We start from the raw sequence: 18,217 nt of genomic DNA, 5'->3' as shown, positions 1-18,217 counted from the left end.
CTTTATCTTGAGGACCTTTTCCGACAATGGGCCATCAATATCTGATGAAATGGGGTCCAACTCCTAACACATTTGCAGTTTCTCTGACCCACACAGGGACACACAGTGTACCCGAATATCCTTTAGTGGGCTTAGGCTCTAACACATTACTTTGTCCCCAGAAGAAAACTAGTGATAAGCGGACTCGTGCAGGTTTTGGTTCAATCGGACCTGAACGCCCACCGGTAACACCAGGGGACAGTATCAGCGGCATTTAAAGGAATGGGTCTGCTTTTCACTTGTTAACACCTGCGATTAGTGCTGATTGCTAGGGTTAACCTTTTAAATTATGTCTAATAGGAGCAATGAACCTAGGGAAAATGGCATTGTTAAAGAATTGGAGGTGTTACCGGTTGGGGTGAGGCTTCTGGCTGAACTCCAGGGAACACAAACCTGTAGTGTTTTGCATGGACCTAAACATTGTGGGTCAGGTCTGCTCAACCCCAAGGAAAACCCAATTTGGTGTCCTACTATGGTCCTTTTCATAGCGGTTGATATTTGAAGAAAAATTTGGACTCAAGAAATTCCAGACTGTTACTGGACACGGAGCCGGGAGCAGTCAACTCTGAGGATAGGCCATCAATAGTAAATCTTGGCCAATCCCTTTTAACTTGTGCCTCTGATCTGTATAGAATGATTAAAGATAATTTATGGGGGTCGTTGGCTTCCCATACATAAGACTCTGGTACGACCACATCAACACATTCCCCATAGCTACCCCGCTGATTATAGACCAAAATCTCAGATATTGCACATTCACAAGTTTTATATTATCAATCTTAGCAATTTTGTATAAACCCAAACTAATGCTGCCGTCTGACTCTTAAATGTTTTCACATAATTCACATTCTTCGGAGCGAAAATATGCGGCGAACAAAAATTGCAAACCCTGGTTGTGTTCTCTGTATTTTTTTTTTTTTTTTTTTACGGAATGGAATAGAATTCTGAAATATTATCATTAAATTATGATTACTTAAGGATCAGTCACACTTTGCTTGCACAGTACCCGTCTGTGTTAATCATGTACATGTTCCTACCACAGTCTAAACACGCTCCAACCACAATTTAGTAAAATAAGCCACAAACAGAATTTAGAATAATAAAATTTAGTCTCGTCTTTAGCTATTACATTCAGGGTATCTTTCACGTATAGGAAAATTTGAGAACTATTTACTTTTTATTTTATTTTTTTTGAACTTTTGGCTAGTCTCTATCTCGATGAATGGAGCCAAGTGAGAAAACCTGGTCTCTGAATTTGCTGATCGCTCCGTGTCTAGACCCACCGGGCAGATCCTGTGTGCGAACAAGCATCAGGCTTTATGGCAAAAATAATCCTTTGGAGTCATCTAGTGGTGAATGTTATGAGAAGCGCCAGAACACAACGGATTTGTAATAATCAAGGCCATTTTAGAGTTCCCCCATGTATTTAGATACTGATGAGACATATTTCTACTTCCTACTGTTTACAAACCGGGATCTTCGGTGATCATCTGTAATCTGTTGAGAGTAGAAATGAGCGGACCTCAATATTTGGGTTTCGGTGACATACCCCTTGATCCGGACATAATGCCCCTAGCAACTGTTTCGCCAGGGCAGCCAATCCGGCAATATGTCTGGGTCAGTTAGTTCTTAGTTTCCCTGCAGTGCCCCCGCAGGAGAAATAAAGCATTACAGATGAGCCATTTACATTATTTAGGGGAATGTTCTCCAGGGCATGCTGCCAAAGTTAAAAAATGGGGGGTCTAAAGCCTCATTCTCCTGCTACGAAACTCATTGGGGCTCATTTACTTACCCGGTCCTGTCACGATCCCGCAGCGCATTGTCCGACGTGGATTCGGGTTCTGCCGGGATTCACTAAGGTCGTGTGCCCAATATCCAGTAGGTGTTGCTGCTGCGCCGAGGTCCGCCGGAGTTCACCTGCTTCTTCTTGGTGCATGTAAGTGCTTGATCTTGTGACACATTTCGTTTTTTATATTCCGCGGTTTTTCCAAATCTGTCGGGTTGTCCGAAGGCCACGCCCCCCCACTTCTGTTGCGTGAAAACCGGCGGCAAAATCCAATCGCGTGCGCCAGGATCCTTGCGGAATTCGCCGCAAACCGGAAAAATCGGGAAACCCGACGAAGGTGCGGCCACGGAGCCCTTAGTAAATGAGCCCCATTGTCTAGAACATTCCTTAAGAAGGAATCAAGCTTATTGGTTGTGGATGCTGACATTTCTCCCCAGGATAGGTCTTGGTTAAGCTACATATGCTTACTCCTGGGCATCCATGACCTCGCAAAGACTTCTCAGGCTTGCTGTAGAGGTCTTCTATGGTTGTCTTGGACCACTGTCCTCCATAAATAAATACAATTTATAATGATTTTATTTCTTTAATGCTATAAAGTGTAATTCCATATGCCCCCTTAATAAATGGCAGGTCAATACCAAAAAACTCAATCTGACATTCACTCTTTTATTCTTAGGTCATTGGAGATTTTTTCGGCATCCAAGGGAATTATGAACTTCGACCAAATCTGAAGACTCTTTGGGGAACCGGGAGGATAAGAATTGTGGAGAATAAAGTGTATGAACCCATAACTCCTTGCAAAACATGTAAGTAATTCTATGCTTTAAATCCTTCTATACACCTAGAGGACAGAATGTGAATGTCTCACAATGTCACATTTAATCCATGGAAGTTTCAAAATTTATATGAAATTTGGCACTTGCTCTATGGTTGACAAGAACCACCAGGGTGTCTCATGTCTGTTGAAACCCAACCGTGTGATTTTGGCTCCCACTTTTTTCTACAGAATTTAGCTGGGTGTCACCATACACATGAGCTTGTTAGGTGAAACCCATTGATACTCACGAGATTTAACCAAAATCGATATATATGGCCAGTTGATAACAATCCTCCCTGACCTCTGCCTTTGACACTGTCAACCATTCTCTCCTGCTGCAGACGCTTTGTTCTCTTGGTATCACTGACCGTGCCCACTCCTGGATCTCCTCATACCTTTCCAACTGGACATTCAGTGTCTATCACTGGCACACCACCTCTTTACCCCACCCTCTCTCTGTTGGCGTCCCTCAGGGCTCTGTCCTGGGCCCCTTGCTCTTCATCCTCTACGCCTCTTGCCTGGGACACCTAATTAAGTCCCATGGCTTCCAATACCATATGCAGATGACACACAGATCTATATTTCTGGTCCAGATATCTCCTCTCTTCTAGCCAGAATTCCAGAGTGTCTGTCAGCCATATCAAATCTTCAAATCTTCTAAAACTTAACATGGACAAAACAGAACTCATAATCTTTCCTCCACCTAACACATCCCTCCCACCAGAACTAACCATCACAATTCATGGCTCCACACTCCCCCCAGTCCCAATAGTCCTTTGCCTCTGACTCAAATCCAGGATCTCACTACAACCTGCCGCCTCCATCTCAAGAACATCTCTCACATTCAACCCTTCCTCAGTCTAAAAAATTACTAGTCCATGCCCTCATCATCTTTCGCCTGGACTGCTGCAACATTCTTCTCTGCCGTCTCCCAGCTAACTCCCTAACACCCCTCCAATCTATCCTAAACTCTGCTGCCCGGCTAATCCACCTGTTTTCCCGATTCTCCTCTGCACCTCCTCACTGCCAGTCTCTCCACTGGTTTCCCATTGTGCACAGCGAATTCAATTAAAAATACTAACCATGACCTATAAAGTCATCCACAACCTGTCCCCTCCATATATCTCTGTACTCATTAGGCAATACCGCCCCACACGTAATCTCCGTTCCTCACAGGACCATCAGCTTCACTCTATCACCATCCGCTCTTCTCACAATCGTCTCCAGGACTTCTCCCGTCCATCGTCCATACTTTGGAACGCTCTGCCCAAATGTGTCAGACTGTCCCCCACTTTCCAAATCTTCAAATGTAACCTGAAAACCCACCTGTTCAGGATCGTCTATAATGCACTGCTCCCTTACTCTCGATCTCTACCTCCCCATATAGATTGTGAGCCCTCACGGCAAAGTTTAAGGGGTTTTCCAGCTTCCCTAAGTAGAAAGGGTCATCTCATTTTCTTAGTAAGTCTGTTGACGGGCTTGGCTGTGTCAATGGTCATGTACCGTAACTGGAGCAGGACCATGGACCTTCAGTAGTCACAGCAGATTTTTAGGCCTTGCTTTTTGCACTACTGACCTGAGGAAACATCACAGAATTGAGGAGCTGAGGACATGTGGCTTCTTTTTAGTCACCCCTGGCCTGCTCCCCATGGGGTATTCAATTAAGAATAAATAGGGTGCATAGCTTAAAGGGTGCAGAAGGTGCAGTTGTAGACCCAAGAGGTCCCATGAAAACCTTTTTAGGTGTCTACAAGTTCTACATTATATGCAGGAAGGGGCTGAAGGAGATGTTACATCCAGCTCCAGCAGCTTCAGGTTTCACCTCTGGTCCTAGTTTAATCATTTAATTCTTTAAATCTACCATGAACCGGAGCAAATCCATGGAGAACGTCTAACAATCCTCCCACCTGCCATCTGCCCGCATTGTCTGTTCTGTTTACCGAGTTTTTCTTGGCATGAGAACCTCTTCTCTGCAAAATAGGATGCGGGAAACGTCACACCCTTTTGTCTCCCGCTCCAAAGTCAATTACCTTTAATTAAAAAAACTTCACGGCTATTTGCAGAGCGGAAGAATAATCTGCACCTGTTGTTGCCATCACTTCCTCAATCGATGGCCCTGGCAGTGTGTATGACAGCGAGGGCTTCATGAAATACTCACAAAAGATGGATATTAATGAAAGTTAATTGAGGTCAAATATTTCAACAGTTTTTTTAACAATTTTTTTTTATCAATGGATCCGTTGATCATTGTTGATTTGAGCATTGATTGATTCCATGCATAGACGCAGCTAAATGATAGAATTCTGGCCACCTGTAGTCTCCACTAGGGGGAGCCTAGTAGTTCTATAGGAGCTCAGTTTCTGGTAAAGCAAATAATATGGACTAATATGTCCGGAATTCTCATTCCATTCAGAGTTGTCACTCAGGAATTTGTAGTATAACAGATTTGTTGTTTTGGATTCCCTAATATTTTGTGTCTGTTTTGTTTCTTTAAGCAGGTGGCTTAGGAGAATCTGCAGTAACTGGAATTGTGGTTGGCGCATTTCTAGGCACAGGACTCTTAATGGCCTTCTACTTTTTCAGGTAACATTCGTGCATTTATACCGCATCGTACAATCTATTGTGATCTCGCAATGGGGTTTTATGTAGGACTGAAAGTAAACATATGAGATGTAGGTGTAGAAACTGTTCAACCCCTCCTGTTCTACATCATTCTGTTTGCAGATTGTACATAGTGTCCTATCTGCTCAGCTCACCCTGCTCTATAACATTGTTCCTGCAGATAGGACACTATATACAATCTGCTCAGCTTCTCCTGCTGTATAACATGCTGCCTGCAGATAGGACACTATGTACAATCTGCAAATCGTCTTCTGCTCTACAACATGCAGCTTGCAGATAGGACACTATGTACAAACTGCTCAACTCCTCCTGCTTTATAACATGCTGCCTGCAGATGGGACACTATGTACAATCTGCTCAGCTCCTCCTTGTTTATAACATGCTGTCTGCAGATAGGACACTATGTACAATCTGCAAATCGTCTTCTGCTCTATAACATGCTGCCTGCAAATGGGACACTATATAAAATCTGCTCAGCTCCTCTTGCTCTATAACACGCAGCTTGCAGATCGGACACTATGTACAAACTGTGAATCTTCTTCTGCTCTATAATCTTTTTACAAAATATTCTGTTATTTCTCAAATTCAGGAAGAAATACAGAATAACTATTGAAAGACGAAACCACCACGATGACTGTAACATCGGCAAACACCGACAGCTGCGCGAGGATTCCATTCGATCTAACTTCTCTGCGGCTTAGAGAAAAAAAATCATATGAAGATGCAACCAAAGACATCGTCATTCGTGAGAAGGAGCTCTTGTAGAAGAGGAGTAGTATTTTTTATTTTTATTTTTTTTTTTGTTAGTTTTGTTATTTTTTTTTTCAAAAAACTCAGGAATGATTTAAAAATCATAAGATGCCACACGGCCTTTCATCTCGTGGAAACGGACAATTTCATGATTTGCACATTTCTGCTGGGTCAAGAAAAAAAAACATTTTTGAGGCAGATTTTTTTCATTTATTTTTTTTTTTGCATGGTCAAGGATTTTTTTTTTTTTTACCAATTTATTTTTTATTCTTGGGCAACACTTTTACCAATCGAATTTTTTTTATCCTGCAAAATCAGTTGCTCATAATTGTATTAAAACCCACGCGAAATAGCCAATAATTAAGAAAAAATTAAGAATTTTTTAAAATTTAAAAATCTGATATTTTACTTTTTTTTTTTTTTCTTTTACATTTTTTTTACTGTTTAAAACTTGCCTTGACCTGCACATACTAGAGGTTATACTCCGAAGGGTCACAAGCTAATGCTTGATTATTAGAATTTTTAATTTGTTTTTCAAGGTACACTAAAACGCTTATTCAGACTTTAATGAGTTAAACACACACAACGACCCATTGATGCTTAAATTCGGCCCGTCTTGTTAAATTTTTTTGGTTTGCTCAGTCCCTACTCAGATATTTGGTATGACGTAGAGATGTAACTGAAAGGTCAACCTTGTGTGAGCACAGGCCATGATTGTAATCCTGTGGATGTTTCGATGCTTTACCGTAGAGTGTATTCAGGATAACTTAGCTGGACGGCTAATTCAGGTTTTATATTGTATAGATTTTATTTAATAATGATCACTATCAGTGCAAGTGATACCTAATGGCTCCTACTAGTTCTCTGAAACTAATAATAATAAAAAAAAAAAAAGTTAAAAAAAAAGTAGGGATTCAGTGATAAAATTGTTTAAAAATGTAAAAATCTATGTAAAAATTTAATTTCATTTTCAAATATTTACAAGCTACACTTGACAATAGTATATACAAAAACCAGCAATTTTGACCAAAAAGTTGACATACTGTAATTCTTGAAGACTGTAATAATAATATTTATAACAATTGGAAAAAGATGGCTCCCGGCTACTGTGTCAATAAAATGGACCTTTCTACGCCAATGCAAACTCTTAGCATCCTTTAATGGATGATCCACTGATCATAGCGCACTTCGATATTTTTCTCTAGCCTCCACCATTCCTGAACAATCGGTGCCATTAAAGAAAATCTACCGGTCAGAAAAAGTAAAAAAAACATGAAAATACTCAGCTACTCTTATCTTCACCTTGATCCTGGTGGTGGTCTTCGCTAATCTTGACAGGCCGGGATCACCTAAAAAAGAAACTTACAAAAAGCAGCCCGAAGCGGTAGGACAAGATGTCCGGTGCTCCGAGCTGCTAATTATTCACCCCTCTTGCACCTCCCTCTCCCATGCTGGGAGAGGGAGGTGACATCATGCAGGGGATTTGAATAATTAGCAGCCCGGATTGACGGACATCTAGCCCCCATGCACTGGGATGCTTTTTAGACGTTATTTATAGGTGATCCAGGCCTATCAAGATTAGTAAAGACCCCGCCCAGATCAAGATGAAGGGGAGAGTAGGGGAGTATATGGTTAACACCACCCGTTTAACCATATATATCCGAATTTACATATTCAGTGCTGAAATAGTACTGATTTCTCAAGGTTGGTAGGGGCTAGAGAAAAAAGTAAATCAATGGCACTGGAATCAGTGGAGCAGCACCCAGTGTCGGACTGGCCCACCATAGGATCAGAGGATCATCCAGTGGGCCCAGGCTCTAACTCAGTACCGTATTCCAGAAAAAACAGCACAAGACAGCCTAGCCCCAGTCCGGCACTGACAGCGAAAGATCTTTTTTAAACAGATACAAACCGTATTACTGCCGCAGCATAAAACATGACCATAACATGGTGGCCATTCAGATGAGTCCTAGTAATCCATGGACACAATGATCATGATATTTCTATTCTGGCTCAAAGTTGAAGATCTTCTTCTTTACCCTATTTCTACGATTGTCTATGAACCCCCCACCCCACCCCCCACCTTTAATAATGTCGTATAAAAAATAATTGTTCTGGAACAAGTAACTTGAGTTATTGTAATACCACTAAGTCAACGGTAGTTTATTTATTGTCGTTCTTGTATAAAATTCCACATTTTTCCAATTTTTTTTTAACAAACTCAAGAACAATAAATAGAGAAAATCATAGAAACGAAGCAGTAATAAAAAGTTTCATGCAATTTTTAAAATTATACTTAATTATACTTAATATTAATATTTATTGCTATTTTATCGCAATATTTTTTTTAATGTCTTCTAAAAATTAAACCGACATCTTAAACTTATAAATTTTGGTTTAATTTCAGGGAGGCAGCAATTTCATGAGTTGGTCAAGTGAAAACTTTGAGGAACTGATATACATTAGCTTAATTGTTGGGTTCAGCTTCTGTATCTGAAATTGAAATTTTTTGTCGGCCATTTTGTCGGAAAGAAAGAGGCAAACTAATTCTATCAAATGTAGATCCTTTTATACTAAAAAAAAATGTAAATATTATATCATATATTCTTGTACAGTAAATAATTTAGTTTTTTTTTTAAAGTTTTAAAAACATTCCATTCTAAACTTTTTAATGTTTTTCAGTCATTTTGAATATTTTCACTTTTTTTTTTTTTTTTGTAGTTCTCTGAGAGAGGAGGGAAAAAATGTTGAGATCACACAGAATTTAGAATTTTTTTTTATTAGCGTTCACTGTAAATATAGTTTAGTAGACATTCGGGAATGTTTTTGTTTATTTGTATAGGTCTAATTATATTGGAATTTCTTGTACACAATTTTGGAGAGAAATAAACATTTGTTATATTTAGGGGCATTGCTACAAAGACAACATTCATGTACACTAACTTAAGTATAAATTAATGTAAAATACACTTTTTAGAATGTTTTACTAATGTCGAAATATTTTGGGTAATTCCAAAAAGTTGCAACTATCAGCCAACAAACTATTCAAATACCAAAAACTCGAAGACACTTGACTTAAAAATATGAACTCTCATCAAAATATCAAATAGTTTTCTCATACAAAATTGTGTAAAAGCCAAAATTGGTAAATTTCGAAACCGTTAAGGAAATTTCTCCGCTCAGGAGAATCAATTGTGAAACGCAATTTTTAAATTAAAATATTAAATTCTTGTTTTTGTTACGAAATATTTAGTTTGTATGTTAACTTTTTTTGTAACAAAACTATTCTGTAAATTGGTTATCATTACTTTGCCCTTTAAAATTAATTAATTATTCATTTTGATGCAGAATTTTTCCAGGTATGCAAAAAAATCATAAAAAAAAAAAAATTACTCAAAAATTAATTTTAAGGGAAGAGAGGGAGGGGAAGTATTTGAAGTCTATCACTTTACCCTAACACAAATGGCTGAAGGTGCTGCAATCTAATTTTGTCTACTTTGAACCACTATTGTTTTTGTCAAGTTTGAAAGAGAATTCTGTCTTCTTGACTATAAATAAATGTTATCAATGTAAAAAAAAAAAATTCTCACCCAAATTCTATGTAATTTTTGCAATGCTAAGCAAGAGGATGATGTTTCATATTTTACAATGTACTGAACAATAAGCTGGTATTCTAGGTTTATATTTGATGGACTGTCATACAACTTAAAATCTGAACATTTGTGTTTTGTCTTTTTTTTTTGTGTATTTTTATGTCCTATTTGTACTAGTGGCGATTTATTAAAAAAAATATTTTTTATTTCCAAAGTGAAAGTCACATGTTGGGCAGTGCTTGTCTCGGTTATGTTGAATTGATTATGTGTTTAAGCTACAGATATTACTGATTTTTGTTACCGGTTTGATGAAAGATTATGGGTCACCAACTAAAGAAATTTAAAAACGTAAACTCTAAAAAAAAAAAAATTCCAATGATTTATATCTTCATGAACCACTCTCATAGATCAAGATTTGGCCAAGGGCCTCTGCACATATCTGTATTACAACTGTACAACTTGCTGATCGGGCGGGGATCCCCACAGATCCCAAGAACGGGGGGTCTGAGACTCCCACTGACCGGCAAGTTAGGCCCTACCCTGTGGATAGGGCCTAACTTGATTGGTGGGAAACCCCAAAATCTGTATGAACGAATAAAAATTGACCTACATATTGAGAAAGACCTCTACATGATGACATCACCATGGGTACAATAGCTTACTCTGGTTCCTGCAGGGCCTATAGAAGGGAATGAAATCAGATTTTCCACCACCTCCACCAACTTCAACTATTTACATCCAATAGGCTGATTCCGGTATACTTGCATTTTTTTTCTCTAGCCCCCACCATAGCTGTAAAACAAATGCTCTTAGTGCCGGCATCCAATAGTCTTTTAGGCCGATGCAGACAGTGGCAATACTCACCTGATTCTAGAGAACCTGATTCACATACTCTAATGGAGCTAATACTCCAGAGAAAAACATTCCAACTGTGCCGGAAGCAGTGGAGTGGCACCTATTTAATGCAAAGCTGTCACAAGGAATGTGATTTTTTAGCCAGTGACAGGTTCCGATAACCTCTACTATGCCGATTTTAAACATGCATTTGTCAGCATTCTCAATCATTTCAGTACTTTTATATGTTTCATTTACATTACCTGGCTCCCTGCCAGCAGTGTGTGGTGTGTCCCGGGTTGGGGCAACTGCAGCCTATATCTCCTCATGTGTTCTTCCTTTACTCCACACCATCCCCTCTCCTGCATGAGTGTGGAGGAGACTGAGATACAGGCAAACACAAGCTGCAGCTGCCCCCTCCCGGGACTAGCCACAGGCTGCTAGCAGAGAGCCAGGTAATGTGAATTAAACTTATATATACTACTGAAATGATTCAGAATCCTGACAAAGGCATTTTTAAGATCAGAATAGCAGAGACTATTGGAACTTGTCATCAGCTAAACGTGACATTCTTGGTGAAAGGTTTACTTTAAGGGTCTAAAAGGTTAGAGGTCATAGAGGTGATGAAAGTTCCTCTTTAAATGAATGGCATCTCAGATCTACTAATGTGACCCATTACCCAAGTTCAATGCCTGGGGATCAATATAACAAACTGAGTGGGGTTTATTGTTACCACCAATCCAAATAGATGGGATCAACAAAAAAATGAACACTATAACTACCCACAGTGCTGACTTTTGTCCCCAATTTCTGTAGTTTTTGTATTCCTTCCCGGAATCCTCTTCGATATGCTATTATACTGATCTTAGCGGCTCGGTCTGCAGATAATGTGATTTTATTTATTGCTTTGTTTTTTTTTTGTTTTTTTTTTTAGAGCACAAATCTTCGTGATGTGAATATGTTTTACTTTTATAAGTACAATAATTCTGTTGGAGTGATGAGTCGGTGGGTTGTGCTTTGAGTGATATCTGTTCAGTATTGTGTACATCTTTATAAGCATTTTTTTTTTCATACCCAAATGCAATGATACGTTCCAGTTAAAATAAAGGACTTGGATGTTGTTGATGTAACTGGGTTTGTATTGATTGCGCTGTTGATCATGTGACTGCAATCCACTAAATATTTATTCTTCTATTAGCGCATGCAAATATTTTTCATGTGGGAACCTGTTTACTGTAGGTTACTATAATTTTCCCACCGCTCTCCACCGCAGATTTGGTTTTTCTGGGTCAACAAGCAAAGTTTTGTCCCAATGCAAAATTCTAATCCAAATGGCAAAACAAAGGGTCTATTGCTCCCTTCCATAGATTGTGGTCTCACTTTAGGTACCCCCCAGATCTATTGGTCCAATAAGCTTTTGCCTTGGTTTCTTGATGGGTAAATACTTCCTTGACTATGGGCAGCTCTATACTTTTTCTACAGCATGCCAAGTCATCTTTTACCCAAGGTGGTCTTGGTTATCACTTTTATGAAAAGTACTGATGCTCCTTAGGGATCCTGCTGGCTCAGCAATTTAAGGCAATGGGGCAGATTTACTTACCCGGTTCATTCGCGATCCAGCGGCGCGTTTTCTACGGTGGATTCGGGTCCGGCCGGGATTCACTAAGGTAGTTCCCAAAGGCGCTGAAGTTCCCAAAGGCCCGCTGGAATGCCCTGCAGTACACCGGCCTATACCTAGTGAAGGTAAGAGCGAGTCCCGCGACACTTTTTTTTTTAAATGCGGCGGTTTTTCCGAATCCATCAGGTTTTCGTTCGGCCACGTTCCCCCCGCTTTCCGTCGTGTGCATGCCAGCGCCGATGCGCCACAATCTGATCGTGTGCGCCAAAATCCCGGGGCAATACAGGGAAAATCTGCGCAAATCGGAAATATTCGGGTAACACGTCGGGAAAACACGAATCGGGCCCTTAGTAAATGACCCCCAATGCCTTTTGGGAAAAAAAATATACAAAATCGGTCCCTCCCCCGAAAGACAAAATTTATTGTTTTATTGACCAGTGGTGGTCTGCTAAAATAAAAGCATAGGATGTACAAAGGGGGGGCATAGATGCTCATGATAAGGACATAAATAGGACCTCATTCAGATCACACGTGGAATATTGTATATGGCACTGGGCACCTGTAAATAAGAAGGACATAGCTGTGCTAGAGTGGGGGAAGAGAAGACTCACCAAGGGAGTAAGGGTAATGGGTGGATTAGAGTACAAGGACAGGTTTTCAGACCACCTATTGGGTGGTCTTTCTAATGAACTTTTAACAACATAGACCTAGAACTATGACAAGAAGCGTCCTCTACACCTACTAGAAAGACCTAACTCTGTCGTTATTGATGAGATTCTTCTACTGTACCAGCAGTGACACTAAAGACATCATTGCCACAGAATATTTTTGATAGCTGATACATGGTACAGGGTCAGGAGGAGCCTTCGATACCATTCTTGAATGGAACAATTTTTTTTGTGGTTTTTTTTGCCATCTTTTAGACCAACACTGTGGAAGTTTAGGTGCCATTGAAGGACCACCATCATTTTTCAACCTTACATTCTATGATACTATTGACTCAAGTTGTCATCCATAAAGGTTATTTCCCTGACCCAACAAGTTGCACTCTACAGACAGGAGACGGATGCGGTCAACTGATGAGGCTTCTATCATACCTTTTTTCTCAGGGCCATAACTAAAAAGTATAAAGGTATCATTCTATCTAGGCCTTGGTGCCAGAAAAGGCTTAAAAGACACCGAACAGAATCAGAAATGATTATAGAGGCTGTAAGGGAAGAAATATTTTTCCCTTTTGTGGTCCAATTGGTATCAGCCTTATCACCTTCTTCTGGAGAAACACGGTAGGATTATAACAAAACCAAAAAACAAATAGATTGATGGTGTTCCCCACAAAAACTTCCTTTATTTACGGTAGCTTATTAAAAGCACATCCAGTATTCTAACCTATCAAGTGACTCCAGTACAAAAAGTCTGAAAACACTCTCCACATGTGGCGGGTTAACCACTATCCCAACACCTGTTATGCTCAAAAAATAAGTCTAATGTACTACAAAATTACCAATTACTAATAAAGGGCACACAGTCGGGGAATTGCATTTGGATTTTATGTAAAAGCCATGATTGCCACTGGAGGCGAGGTACCCGTCACTGCAATCGTGCTCCGCTTCTCAAGCTTCCCCGGAAGTGAAGAAATATTTTGCCCTATTGTGGTCTAACCGGTATCGGCCTTATGGCTTTCATTTAGAGCAACACTGTAGGATTATAATTTGGACTTGATGAACCTATGTCTGAATTCAGTATTCCAAACACACCAATTAAGTTATGTCTTAATTCTAACCTACTCTGATGATTGTAGAATTATAATTGGAGCAAGTAGGGGAGCCTACTGAAATAATTTGAGATGAGTGGACTCGATAATTGGGGTTCCAGTTCGGCCACGCGACCCGAGCATATTGCCAGATTGGCAGCCAAACAGCCAATCTGGCAAATGGACACCCCTAGCAACTAGCCATGGCTATGATTGGCCAAGGGAACACATTGGCCGGATTGGCCAATATGTCCGAGTTGCACGGCCGAACTTGAACTTTGGGTCTGCTCATCTCTACAAAAATAATATGGCACAGTGCACATTTTGATGTTCCCAGTAAGACATATAAAAAATAATAGAAAAAAAAAAAAATAGAAGCCAAAATTGTACATCTAGCCTACTTCACTAAGCCGGTCACCAGTAGCTAATCTGTACCACATCTACTGCCAGGAAAAGAGCTTGTCCCACGGAAAATATTAGATATTGTACACATAAAAACTGGAAAACAAAACAAAAAAAAAAGAACACTGAGCACCCAATCAATTATGGATTTAGGTAAGTTTGTCATCGTCAGTAGAAGGTGACATCATCACAACCAATTAACTGTGATGTTTGCCAGAAGTATTTATGCTTTACATAGAGTTGACTACAAACAGACCAGGGCCAAAAGGGTCTCCTCATCTCATAGCGAAACGGGTCTGGGGAATGTAAATACTCCACGAGTGACAGCTACGATGTGTAGTACCAGTAAATCAAAAGCTGCACTATGTCTAATGAGGGTTAATATGCATATATAGGGGCCACGTAAGGAAAATACTCCAGGATAAGGAGACCCACGGACTGAAGAAGTTGGGAGCTAAACTCCTTCATCAATTCTCCATAATGTATGTATGTCATCAATGGTTCAGGAATCTTATTAAACTATATAAAACAATTGAAAACTCTAAAAAAATATGTTCTTATTAATTATATTTCTATAGATAATGGGATAATTACAATAACCACCATATCTCAAGTGCTGAGCTGTTACCTGAATGCCAACAAAAAGTTTTTTCTCTGTGGATGTTAATGATGGTTACTCAAAAAGTTTTAAACACTTCACAAAAAGTTTAAATTTAGATAATACATTTGCTGTTGAGAGGCAATGCTGGGACTTCCTGCTGGGAGGCAGGCAGAGAGAGCTGTTCCATTCATTATATGATTCATTGTACCCTGAATTAGAAGTCATAGGGGGACATTAATCATAGTCAGTTAGACTGTTTTGAGCGTCTTTTAACGCGAAAATCTGGCGCATCTCGTTAATTAGGCGCATTTATGCGCCATTTCTGGCGCACGGCAAAGTTCGGCACGTAGTGGTTTTGAGTCTCTGCGCCTTATCTGACATAGTGAGTGCGTCCTAAACAGATGTTTGCACGGGATCTATCACAAAAGTGCGCCTAAAAAGGCACAAAATAGGCGCAGAAAATGCACCTGCTCTGAGCAGGTGTACTTTAAAAAAACTTCCCTTTTCATTACTAAAAACATACATTTTAGGTTCCCAAATGAAGAATAACCTCTATGCAACATGGAAAATACTTCGGAGCAGTTTTAAAATGTAAAATTTCTCCAGTCACGACTTCATCATTGTCTATGGGATCATCTCTGGGAGTGATTATTGTCTTATTGTACAGATCTGAGAATATTATCAGTCTCCATTTCATGTAAATTACAATAAAAAGGGAAAAGACTCATTTCAGCAAGAATTTTTTTTTTTTTTTTTTTTTACATCTCTGTCACATTTAGTCCCTGCATTTGCATCATAATGATATTTTTTTTGTGCAGAGATGAAGCCCTGAACGTTCTGTCACATTTTCTCAGTCTCCTTTCATTATTGCTCACAAATGAGATCTAACAATTGCGCCAAATTTGGCGCTAATTTAGGCGCAAATGAATGGGACATGCGACAAATCCAAAGTGCATTTACTAAGGCAGAACCAGATCCATCATAGATCAGGAGCCAAAAAGAAGAGCAAACCAGGCGCAAAAACAGGCGAACCTGAGACCCACTATGATTAATGTCCCCCATAATATCTAGGGTGGTGATTGCAAATCTTTTAGAGACTGAGTGCCCAACGTACAACCAGAACCCACTTATATATAAAAAGCTTAAGTTAAATCTCTGCTTTTGCACTGTACCTATAAACCTGAGGCTAGGGTACTGGGTATTAGGAAATATTCTGGGATATGGTCATCTCTTGGCTCCCCAGTAGCTAACCCAAGTAAAAAAAAACTCTCCATTGCTCATCCCACCCTGAAATAGATCAAGAGAATAGAATGGACCAAGGGACGAGGATGAGGGAAGAAGTTTATAAGTGGATCACCAACACATGACATCATTAGCAGGGAGGAAGTAAAGGTCTGCAGTAATTTACAGCTAATAAATGAACAAAGAACATAGAGCACTTTACTTCTACATTGCTGATTTCCTTATTGAAGTACAAAAAGGAGTTTATAAGTGCATCACCAATAGATGACATTATTGGCAGGAATGAAGTAAAGGACTGCGATAATTCAAGTATCCTCTGATTCTGCCCTAAATGAATAGAGTTGCCATTCTACAAGTGATCAAAGCTAATAAACAGCACTAACTTTGAAATAACCTTAAATAAGAGACCTGAACTTACTGAAGTACATACAGTGGTTTATAAGTTTAACCAACACTTGACATTCTCAACAGAGAGGAAGTAAAGGACTGCAGTAATAGTTACCAAACAGCATAGAGAACTTTACTTCTAAATTATAGACCTGGTTTCCTTAGTGAAGTACATAGGGAGGCTAATAAGGGAATCACTGACACATGACATTATTAGCAGGGGGGAAGTACAGGACTGCAGTAATTTACAGTCAACAATGGTAACAATCAGCATAGAGCACTTTAATTCTAATTTACAGAACTGATTTCCTTACTGTAACATAAAGGTGTTACATAAAGATGTTGAGAAGGGGTTCACCAATACATGACTTTATTAGCAGGGAGGAAGTAAAGGACTGCAGTAACTTAAGGTGAATAGAGGTAACAAACAACATAGAGCACTTTGGGCCACATTTATCACTTGTTTTTTCTGTTGTTTTTGCGCCTTTTCATTTAGGCGCACCGTTTTTGCGCCATTTTTGCAATTAAACGTCAAATTAGCTGCGCAGCTAAAATAACCACCTTTCCCCCATCTATCGTTCAATTCCAGATGTTTTGCTGCGCCTAATGATATTCATCACGTGCGACTTTTGCATTTAGGCGCAAAAACGGGCGCAAAAACACTCCAGCCCGAAGGTGGCGTTATCTGAGAAGAAAGCACTGAGCCCCTTTGCAGAACAGCTCATTTCTAGCAGCAGAGCTCAGCCAGACACTGGAACATATAATAGATACAATTAGATACATTACAGACAGGAGCTGCAGACTCTATTTACAGTTCATCACCTTCTATTTACAAAATATTCTGCAAAACGTTGAGCTCACAGCAAGAGCAAGAGAAGTTTGCACAAGTTTGCAGAAGCTTGCAGATACTACAAACAAGTGTCCCCCATGTAATTCTGCACAGTGTCTGAGGGGGGTATTGTGCAGAATTACAGGGGTGCAGCAGGAGACCTGCACTGGGGGATCCCCTCCAGGAGAAGCCCCTGCTGAGGAGGTCACTGGGTGCAGGGTGTCACACACCTGGGTGCTGCTGTGAGTGTTATCTTCATTCTGGGCTGTGGGAGAAGCAGAGAGGAGCTTGTAGCAGGATCACATGTAAGTGCCCGAATCTAACATTGCGCCTAAACTGCGCCTAAACTGCGCCTAAACTGTGTTAAAGTAAAGTGATTAATAAGAGGCAGAAAATATACTTATCACAGATGGTTGTAGCTTGTGATAATTCTGGCAAAACAGTGCGCCCGAATTTAGGCGCAACTACTACACTTAGGCGCACAAAAGTGATAAATGTGGCCCTTTATTTCTAATTTTCAGAACTGAATTCCTTACTGCAGTACATGCAGATGTTAAGAAGGGGATCACCGATACATGACTTCATTAGCAGGGAGAAAGTAAAGGACTGTAGTAAATTAAGGTGAATAGAGATAACAAACAACATAGAGCAGTTTATTTCTAATTTTCAGAACTGAATTCCTTACTGCAGTACATGCAGATGTTTAGAAGGGGATCACCGATACATGACTTTATTAGCAGGGAGGAAGTAAAGGACTGCGGTAACTTAAGGTGAATAGAGGTAACAAACAGCATAGTGCACTTTTCTTCAAAATAACAGATCTGATTTTGTTACTGAAGTACGTAAAGCAGTTTATAAGTGGATCCCTGGAGATACGCTGTCAATAGTCCTAAAATCTGTCACCCAAACAAGGGGGTTACAAAATTAGCCCTGACTTATTTTTCTCT

The 18,217-nt window shown here is 39.8% G+C and overlaps 1 protein-coding gene across 2 annotated transcripts in view; it reads left to right on the top strand.

The window, feature by feature from the left end:
* The window catches only part of NPR3 (natriuretic peptide receptor 3), a 59,123-nt gene extending 49,068 nt beyond the window's left edge, over positions 1–10,055 (top strand). Inside the window, exons 6-8 of one of the 2 annotated variants that reach the window (XM_072134446.1) lie at positions 2,502–2,631; positions 5,141–5,225; positions 5,854–10,055. In XM_072134446.1, the coding sequence (XP_071990547.1) occupies positions 2,502–2,631; positions 5,141–5,225; positions 5,854–5,965 (327 nt within the window). In that variant the 3' untranslated portion in view covers positions 5,966–10,055. Of the gene's footprint in view, positions 1–2,501; positions 2,632–5,137; positions 5,226–5,853 lie in introns of both variants that reach the window. The other variant, XM_072134437.1, reaches the window with a different exon arrangement.
* The last annotated feature ends 8,162 nt before the right edge of the window (positions 10,056–18,217 follow it).

This window comes from Engystomops pustulosus, chromosome 1 (genome assembly GCF_040894005.1).
Source record: "Engystomops pustulosus chromosome 1, aEngPut4.maternal, whole genome shotgun sequence".
In the NCBI taxonomy this organism is placed as follows: domain Eukaryota; kingdom Metazoa; phylum Chordata; class Amphibia; order Anura; family Leptodactylidae; genus Engystomops; species Engystomops pustulosus.
Note: the sequence above shows the minus strand (reverse complement) of the source record. Positions and strands in the feature narration are given on the sequence as shown.